This window comes from Trichechus manatus, unplaced genomic scaffold (assembly GCF_000243295.1).
Source record: "Trichechus manatus latirostris isolate Lorelei unplaced genomic scaffold, TriManLat1.0 scaffold00049, whole genome shotgun sequence".
In the NCBI taxonomy this organism is placed as follows: domain Eukaryota; kingdom Metazoa; phylum Chordata; class Mammalia; order Sirenia; family Trichechidae; genus Trichechus; species Trichechus manatus.
This window is the reverse complement of record NW_004443985.1, coordinates 1,997,574-2,006,873: the sequence shown is the minus strand read 5'-3', so window position 1 is coordinate 2,006,873 and position 9,300 is coordinate 1,997,574. Positions and strand designations below refer to the sequence as shown.

The 9,300-nt window shown below is 58.7% G+C and overlaps 2 protein-coding genes across 5 annotated transcripts in view; one reads left to right on the top strand and one right to left on the bottom strand.

Moving 5' to 3' along the window:
* ACAA1 (acetyl-CoA acyltransferase 1) overlaps positions 1-6,295 on the bottom strand; it is a 12,538-nt gene extending 6,243 nt beyond the window's left edge. For 2 of the 3 annotated variants that reach the window (XM_004377396.3, XM_023732224.1), the window contains exons 1-6: positions 6,053-6,295; positions 5,850-5,943; positions 4,527-4,584; positions 2,245-2,324; positions 1,935-1,977; positions 72-170 (exon numbers count right to left, since the gene is read on the bottom strand). In XM_004377396.3, the coding sequence (XP_004377453.1) occupies positions 72-170; positions 1,935-1,977; positions 2,245-2,324; positions 4,527-4,584; positions 5,850-5,943; positions 6,053-6,229 (551 nt within the window). In that variant the 5' untranslated portion in view covers positions 6,230-6,295. Of the gene's footprint in view, positions 1-71; positions 171-1,934; positions 1,978-2,244; positions 2,325-4,526; positions 4,585-4,823; positions 5,180-5,849; positions 5,944-6,052 lie in introns of those variants that run through there. The other variant, XM_023732225.1, reaches the window with a different exon arrangement.
* Positions 6,296-7,862: 1,567 nt separating this feature from the next.
* MYD88 (MYD88 innate immune signal transduction adaptor) overlaps positions 7,863-9,300 on the top strand; it is a 6,277-nt gene continuing 4,839 nt past the window's right edge. For both annotated transcript variants that reach the window (XM_004377395.3, XM_023732223.1), the window contains exons 1-2: positions 7,863-8,264; positions 8,942-9,076. In XM_004377395.3, coding sequence (XP_004377452.3) covers positions 7,883-8,264; positions 8,942-9,076 — 517 coding nt within the window. In that variant the 5' untranslated portion in view covers positions 7,863-7,882. The remainder of the gene's footprint in view (positions 8,265-8,941; positions 9,077-9,300) is intronic.

Below are 9,300 nucleotides of genomic sequence, written 5' to 3'. Positions count from 1 at the left end.
GAGCTGAGGGGGCACTCACCCCAGAGGAATCAGGCAGTCTCTGCCCAGGCGGGAGCTGAGGGGGCACTCACCCCATAGGAATCAGGCAGTCTCTGGCTTTCTTCTGCTCCACCAAGCGCGAAGTGATATTTCCAGGGTTCCCTCGGTCAGCCAGGGACATGGACTCCACCCTGAGGTGGGGAGGAGATGAGTGCCAGCAGGGCTCCCCCAGGGACAGCTGTGTATCTGCCAAGTGCTGGCAAACAGCCAGGATGCCCTCGGGAAATCCAGCGGGCCACCTGGGAGCCACGGGAGGGCAGCTGGCCAGCACGGTAGAGCTGGTGGTACAGGGCTGCTAAGCCTCATTTCTACCTACCCCCCAACCCCAGGACAGGGCACTGTACCGTCGGTACTCCCTGGGGGCAGGGCCCTGCTTTCCTAAGACAAACACTGCTGCAGCCAGTCAGGAGTTCCCAAGGAAAGCCTTCTAGTGTTGTCCACCAGAAATCCAGAAAGCCCAGGCCTTGTCCTCAGAGGCCTCCAGTTCAGAGTGGGGAAGAGACAGATATTTAAAGAGCAAGCATAAAGCTACAGATCAAAGAGCTGCCTGACCCGCAGAGACAAGAAAGCCCTAGGGGTTGAGAGGAAGACGAGACCTCAGTTCAGTGTGGTCAGAAAGGGCCTCAAGGAGGTCAGGGACCGCAAGGCCTCAAAGGACAGCAGAAAACCTTGACTGAGTGCTTTTCACACCTCTTTTCACGTATCAGAGGCTTCGAACAGCATCAATCATGTAATACACGCCCCAAAAGAGTTAGCTACCTCAGCAGGGCTGGGGAAGGTGGCCCTGTGTTACAGACGGACACTGACACCCAGAGACGCTGAGTAGCTTGTCCACAGTCACCCAGCCAGTACCCAAATGTAGGCAGTCTGGCCCCAGACTCCATCCCAACTAGGACGCCCTGGGCTACACTGCTTCCCTGTCCAAGTCTGTGGTGAACAGTCAGCCTGTGTTATGGGTGTCCTGGCCCAGACCCTGAGTACCCTAGTGACAGGTCCAGAACCCGTGTGGGGACTCAGATTCTCTTTAAGAAAAGAACTCATGAAGGCTCCAGTCTTTTTCCTCAAGTTACCCACAACCCCCAGTAAGACTGAGGGACATGGGAGAAATCAAAGGGCAGATTGAGCAATGGCCCTTGCCTGGCCAAAGTCCCCACAGTGTGGTCTGGGCTTTATTTTCAACTGCAGACATAAGGGCAGCACCTCCCAGTACCAGCCAGCACCACCCTGAGACAGGGGCCAACAACGCCTCCAATCAACAGTCTGAAGAGGAACCTTTCTGCACAGGGCCGCTCACCTCCCCTCAGAAGGTGCCCACTCTAGTCTAGGCCCAGATTTCTCCCTGCCCCAGAGGCACTGCCCAGTACAACCCCTGCGGCTTCACACGCTGCAGCCTGGGCAGAGGTGACAGTAACCTAGCCAACGGAGATCCGACCACGTCCCTCAGAACCCAGGAGGCAGCTGGAAGTTTCCACCTCCATACCACAGCCCAAGAAAATGAACAAATGACACAGCAGGTGGCTGCCCCTGGCTTTGGGGACCCAGACTGCAGCCTCTCTCTGCAGCATCACGAACCAACAAGGGCCACAGAAGGAAACCAAGTGGTGTAGTTTCTCGAAGTGTGTGCCCACATTTTCCGGCCTGACAGATTTTCAAGAAGGAAGCTCTTCAAAGCCAGTCTGCCTTCCCCACCACTGTAGAGAGCTGTGAGCAGTTCCGGGGCCATTCTAAGAGCTGGGGGCCATTCTAAGCTGCAGCTGTGGACACTCACTCCCAGCCATCTGCCTAAAGGGGCAAGGGGAGAAGCCTGAAATCACGGCCTCTGAGAGCTCAGGAGATGAAAATTAGCCTTATCGTCACAAATTGGTTAATAAGCTCCGGCAGAAAGAAATTCTTACCCACAGGCCATGCCAATGTCATAAGACCCATTTCTGATGCCACCTGCAACAAAAGGATTTCATAAACATCCTTCGCCACAGTCCATCAGGTCGGGACCAGCGGAGCCTCCTCCCCACCTGGCCTCAGAGATGGAAGACCCCACAGTGTCCAGGAAAGGTTGGGGGCAGTGACAACGGGTGCTCCTTCTGTGGTTAGAGTCCTCTCAGAAGTCCTACTGCTCCCCCAGCAGAGAACAACTCTGCTGACCTAGACCCAGGGGGCCAGGACCAGGGCCGGCCACGCAGGGGACACCCACTGGCCACAACTTACCAGCTATGTTGGCCACTGCCTGCAGGCCGGACGAACACTGCCTGTTGACGGTGGACAAAGGCACAGTCTCTGGGATATCACTGAAAGCAGAAGGGGAGAGCGCAGAGTGAGTCGGCCCCCTCTCCCCTGCCAGGCTCTCGAGCTCCTGGCCAACACGACTGCCCCCACCAGGAGCTGCACAGACCGGGCCCACAAGCCCAGCAGCCCTACCCTGCTCCGCGCTAGATCCGTAGAGTGGGAAGTGGGCAGCCAGGGGCAGATGCTGCTTCTGCAGGCACGTGCTCCCCAGGGCCTAAAGCCCATTCCATCCTGTGGGTCCCCTCAAAGGCCATGCATAGCCCAAGGGCAAGGAAGGCTGGGCCATAAACCAAAAGAGAAAAAAAAAAAAAACAAAAAACCCAAATGTGTTGGCTTTGAGTCGATTCAGACTCATAGCGACCCTACAGGGCGGAGCAGAACTGCCCCCTAGGGTTCCAAGGAGCAGCTGGTGGATTTGAACTGCCGACCTTTTGGTTAGCAGTCAAGCTCTTAACCACTGCACCACCAGGGCTCCGTGTGAGCCATAGGGATCCTTTTTTCTCTCCCTTTGTGGAGATTCAAGAATAAAAACCACACATTTCTGTTCCTCTGGAAGTATAGAGAAGAGGGCCTGTTGCTGGGACAGAAAAGAAGAGTCTAAAGCTTTGAGGCCAGAAACCACCCCCACTCCTCAGCTTTACTGCTGAGCACGTGGCTGAAGGGTTACGTTCCAGTTCTCCCTGGAAGCCTGTTCCCACCCGCACAAGAGCGCTCATGGGCTCCATGTGTTCTAACATCCCTTGACCTGGTGGACGGGCTCCGTGTGTTCTAACATCCCTCACCCTGGTGGACAGGTTCCATGTATTTTAACATCCCTTGCCCTGGGTGCATTCCCCCAGCCTCTCACGCTGGTCCCAGCCCTGGGAGCTGCCCCTCCCCACGTAACCTGCCCTGGCCAGTACTACAAAGCCCTGGAGAGCTCTGGGGGAACCCACATGGTCAGGGCCCTCCCTAGGCCCTTGGACTCAGAACCTCGGGGTGGAAGCGCCATGGTGATTCTGTTGTGCAGTCAAGGTTGGGACCCCTTGAGCTAGTGGCCTGGCCAGGCTCTGCAGAGACCTCATCCTGGGCCTGTGCAGCCTGTCTAACCATCCCCAAGTCTCCTAACTCCTACCACCTAGTTACCACCCCTTCACCCAATCCACCCAGGTGTTCACTGGACATCTCCGCCCAGGGATGCCAAGATACGGAGAGCACTGTCCCTGCCTGAAGGAGGCCTGAGCAGCACACAGAAAATGGGTCAACGAGCAGGTCTGGAATAACAAAGCGAGATGATAAGCCCATCACAAGGAGGCACACGGCAGCTACTGGGGAGGAAGGGGCTCACCTCTGAAGCTTGGGGGCTCAGAGAAGTCATGCCAAAATGGTGGCGAGACTGTGTTTGGACAGGGTTAGTAAGGGCAGAGAGGAGGTGGGGACACTCCAGGGGGACAGAATGATCAGAGCGGGGAGAGCAGCAGGCGGACGGGCTGGCTGAAGGAGGAAGTCAGGGCTAGTGAGCAGCTGGGGGACGAGGCCAGGAAGTGAGTCTGGAGCCAGAACATGGGGGCCTTGAACTCCCGTCTCTGCGGTCTTAACTCTCTCACGGCCTCTCGAGGGTTTTTGGTTTGTTTTTCTGTCCCCGTCACTAGCCAGCGTTCTCCCCCAGGAAGCTGGAAGTAGAAGGCTAAGTGGTTCTTAAATCTCCACATGAAAGTAACTTAAGCCCCCACTCCTGCCCGGGCCATTGCTATTTAAGGGCAAGGCCACCAGGAGCCTTCCTGGGCTGCCCTCTTCCCGGGGGGCTCTGCCCTGTGCCCCAGTCCCTGCTGATGGGATGTGCCTAGACATCACAGCCTGTGCAATTAGCAGAAAAGCTCTTAAGTCACTCCTCACCGTGCCATCCTAGTTATTTACATGACAAGAGAACAGAGTCCAGTCACAAAAGGCAGATCGACAGGCTTACTGTGGCTAAAAATTGGGGTCACAGAAGGCTTTTGCTCCAGTCCCAAAACCTCCAGGTGCTCTGGCTCAGCGCCTGTAACACACCGTCCCTTCAAAGTAGGGGGAAGGTTGAGTCCAGGAGAGAGGGTGCTGAGGACTCTGGATGCCTCACGGTTTGCTGTCCAACCTGATCCTCCCCACCCACAAGCTGAGCTCTCTGGAGTCTGGTCCCACTCAAGAGTCGAAATGAGCAGCCCAGAGCTAGAACTAGTAAAGTTTACCTCAGAAACTGGGCGATTCGAGCCATGAGTGCCCCGGCCCCTGGCTGAAGCACATTTCCTGTGGACAACAAACCTCTGTTCAGTGCCAGGCGGCGTTCTGGGCACTAAGGCGCTGTTGTGAATACCACGGAGGGACAATTCAGCTCCTTCTTCGGGAACACAGGCCCTCGGAAGGCTCACTTGGGGCTCTGGAATTTCAGGGTCTGGAGCAGGGGGAGCTAGGCATTCAGCAGCTTCTCCTGCCTGGTCATACACCAGCCCCTGGCCCTGAATAGAGTCCCAAGCCCACACACTCACCCACTCTGCTTCTCCAGACCAGTGCAGACTGGACAGGGTGCCTGCCTTTAAAGCTTACATGCAAGACTTTAAGGAAAGAAAAATGCAAAGCTTGAAGCATAACAGAATTGGTCCTGTCAGGGAAACGAGTTTCTGAATAAACCACCTCCAAGCCCTGCTGTCACTCCTGTGACAGCGCTTCTCGACTTAGGGGTGGCACTTGTTTGATGAGACTCTAGCCACATATTGTTAAATTTTGAGGCCAGAGATGGAAAGAAAGTTGGACTGAAGGTCAGAGGGCCCTGAGTTCAGATCCTAGCTCTGCTGCAAATTTCCTGGGCCTCAGTTTCTCCATCTGTAAAAGAGGCGTTGGACTAGATGTTTGTTTTTTTTTTTTTAAATAATTGTGTTTCTGGTTAAAGTTTACACAGGAAATTAGGTTCTCATTTAACAATTTCTATACATATTGTTCAGTAATGTTGGTTACAAACTTCACAATTTATCAGCATTCTCCTTATTTCCATTTTGGTTGTTCTGTTTCCATTCATCTAGCTTCCCTATCCCCCTAGCCTTCTCATCTTTGGTCTAGGGTAAACGTTAACCATTTAGTTTCGTCTAGATGATTATTTTAAGTAGCACAGTACTCATGGGTGATATTATTTATTCTATGGGCTAATCTGTCATTTGACTGAAAAGTGACCTTTTCAGAGTATCTCTGGGCGACAGATGGTTTTTGACGCTTCCTCTGTCTGTCGAGGCACACACAGTGTGTCGGGGTGGGAAGATGGCCCTGGTCTCCTGTCTCCTAGGGTGTCCTCACAACCCTGGCAAATGAATGTCTGTCACTTAGGATTCCCACTTTATATCATACTTAACAGACAGAAGGTGCCTGAAGCGGGTGGAGTGTGGCCCTAACGAGGGCATTAAATTAGACCAGGCACATCCACCCACACTACCCGCAGTGAGAGCAGGGGTGGGGTGGTGTGTTGGGGGGCTTTGGAAAACGGGAAGGGGGCGGGTTGAGCCCATGGCCGGGGGTGCACTCACCCACGCAGATATCCCCCAGCTCCGCCGGGCTCAGATTGACGTCCTGGAGAACCGCGGTCAAGACGGCCGACAGGAGCTCGTCCGGGGTGGTGTCCTGCAGCGGAAGCGCGGTGCGGTGATCCCCGGCGCGCGGGACACGGGTCCCGGCCCCCTCCCCAGCCCCGCCCGGCCAGCTCCACAGCTGCCCCGGGCCCAGCGCGCACCTTGAAGCCGCCGCGGCCCCCTCGGCCGATGGCTGTGCGCCGCCCGTGCACCACCACCACGTCCGCAGCCGAGGCCCGCGGGGCGCCGCTCAGGCACCGCGCGGCCTGCAGCGCAGGCCCCGAGTCCGTATCGGGCCGGCCCTTCAGGTGGCCCAGCACCACCCCCAGCCTCTGCATCGCGCCGCTCGACGCCGCACACCAGCACCGCGCGCGGAAAACAACGTTGGAACCGACTGAGCCAAGGTGCGCAGGCGCGGAGCTGCGCCTTGGGTCCGCCGCTAAATAGGGCCACGGCCGCGACCTTTCTCCCAGAGCCCTGCCCACCTCCGCCGTAACCAACCAGGAGACGACTCCACCTCCGACCCAGCCGTCCAAAGCGGGGCCCGGTCCCAGCCCAGATCGTTCCATCCAAAGCCCCGCCTACTGTACCCTACTGCTCCAATCAGGAGGTGGACTCCTCTGAAGCTCCGCCCACACAGGCAGACCGGAAGCTTTTCCACTTGAAGCCCCGCCTACTGCCACCCCGGAGGCGGTACCCCAAGAAGCCTTTCTGGTGTCTTGAAACGGTTTCAGCCCATTTCCCGAAAGCCCGGTCCACCGTCTGCCGCTGCCAAGCAGGGGGCGCGGCGGCCGAGAGCCAGCCCACGGCTGCTCGCTGTGGTGAGGGGTCGCCCGGGACTTCTATTCCTCTTCAGCTTTCCCCTCCGCTCTCCCGTTCCCGGGGCCCAGCACCCACGTTGGAGGACCAGCCCCAGAGCCATACCCCAAAGTGGTCGGTCGGGCTTGCGTGGGAAGTGTTTCGAGAAAACCGAGGGAATTTGCGATTCCTAACTGAAGAAGGAGCACCAGGCACTTGGGATGACTAGGTGAATGCCAGCTTTCCCGGCTAGGCTGACCTGCACCAGGCCAGAGCAGGACCCGGTATCCCCGAGCCTGCAACACGCCTGACACTTAGTAGGTGATCAATAAACATGTGTTGAAGAAGGAAAGGACCAGGGCTCCCCAGCTCAGAACTACGCCTCCCCTAACCCTAAAGGACAAGGCAAGCTGCGTCCCCGGCGCCCAAGGGCAGGGCCATGCGTTTCCCTGAGACCCCGGAGAGCAGTACTGGGTTCGCCACAGACACCGAAGGCTAGGGCGCTCTGTGGCCCCAGCCCCACAGGGTAGGGCCGTGACCCTTCTCCTTTCCAGGAGAGCCTCTCCGGCCTCAGACCCCAGAGGGTCCCTCCCGCTACTCCCACCGTCAGGAATGTGAATCCCCAGTGACTCGGGGCGGGCAGAGCCAGTGCTCCCAGCCATCCAGTATGAACCCCTCCGAGTGTGGCCACACCAGATCCCAAGGGCAAGGCCCCTGTCGCTCCAACCCCCAAGGAAGGTCGTTCCCCCCAGCCCCTCGAGGACTAAAAATAAAAATAAACACTCTTGCCATCGAGTCGATTCCGACTCATAGCGACCCTATAGGACACAGTAGAACTGCCCATAGGGTTTCCAAGGAGCGGCTGGGGGATTCAAACTGCCGACCTTTTGGCTAGCAGCCGATCTCAATCACTGCGCCACCAGGGCTCCGCCTGGAGGGCAGGGCAGTCGAAATTCCCAGATCCTTCCCAGATCCCCAGCAGCAGGCTCCGCCCTCCCACATCTGCACCGCCAGACCCCGAGCGCAGAGCTGGGACGCGCCCACCTTCGCGCATCTGCTTGGGGCCCCCGCTGGCGGGGCTGGCGGCCCTTCTGGGAAAGCAGAACCGGGGGCGGGGCGGGGCGGGGCGGCAGGAAGGAGGAAGCAGTGGCCGCCGCCGACCCAGCCGCGCCGAGGCTCCAGGCAGACCCGCCATGGATGCGGGAGCAGCTCGCGCGGGCTCCGCGCCCTCCGCGGGCTCCGCGCCCTCCGCGCCTTCCGCGTCCCCCGCGGCCTCCGCGCCTTCCGCGTCCTCCACTCCCTGGGTGCCCCTGGCTGCGCTCAACATGCGAGTGCGGCGCCGCCTGTCGCTGTTCCTCAACGTGCAGTCGCTGGTGGCGGCCGACTGGACCACGCTGGCCGAGGAGCTGGGCTTCGAGTACCTGGAGATCCGGCACCTGGAGGCGTACCCCAACCCCACTGGCCGCCTGCTGGACGCCTGGGAGGGCCGCCCCGACGCCTCCGTGGGCCGCCTGCTGGAGCTGCTTGCCAAACTTGGCCGCCACGACGCCTTGGAAGAGCTGGGGCCCAGCATCGGTGAGGACGCGCCGCCGTTCCTGGCTCGGCGCCCAGGGGGCCCCACCTGGAGAGGCCTCGTGTCCTGGCTGGGGGTGCTGGAGGCAGCCTGCAAAGAGGAACTGTGCGGGCCAGTTCCCTTTCTCAATATCCGGACGCGATGGGGACTGGAGAGAGGCGGCGAAGGCCAGGAGAGGCGGCGAGAGGAAGGTTATAGTTTAGGCAGAGGCCTTTAGATAGGGCCAGGAGTCAGAATCAGGGGTCTAGGAAGGTGAACGTAGGACAATAGAGCAGGTGAGGGACTGGTCGCTGACTGTCTTGGAAGCCTCGTGTCCCAGGGAAATGCAGCCCCCACCTCCTGCCGCTCACTGATTAGGTGAGGGTGCAGGGCCCACAGGCAGGTACACCGAGCTCTGGAGCCTTGCTCCCCTCACTAAGCTGGACACAAGGGGACAGAAGAGACCCAGGCCCTGACCTTGGTGGTTTTCCAGATAGCCAGTGGATGTCTTCCCACTAAAAACACCTTGTTGGGAAGGTCAGAGCCAGGGGTGGGCTCAGCCTCTCAGAGCTGCAGAGCCAAGGATGGTGCCTGTGAGCTGGGGAGGCAGGACCGGGAGTGAGAGGGGGCTGTGTCCTGCCTGTGGGGAGAGGGTCGGGGAAGCCCTGGGGAGCCTACATGCCCTGTCTCTGCCCCCCAGAGGAGGACTGCCAGAAATACATTCTGAAGCAGCAGCAGGAAGAGTCTGAGAAGCCCGTACAGGTGCCTGCCGTGGACAGCAGCGTCCCACGGACGGTGGGGCTGGCAGGCATCACAACGCTTGATGACCCCCTGGGTAAGGACCCAATACTGCTCCCCTGGGCCAAGTGGGACAGGTGGACCATAGGACAGGGTGGTGCTGAGAGCACGGATGCTGGAAGCCGATGGTCTGTGGGACCTTGGACAAGTCACTTCATCTCTGGGAGCCTGTTCCCTCTCCTGAGAGAGGGCCATGATAATGGTCCTCCCTCTGGGTGGCTGTGGGATTCTCATGAAATGAGGTCTGTCTGCTGAGTGGTT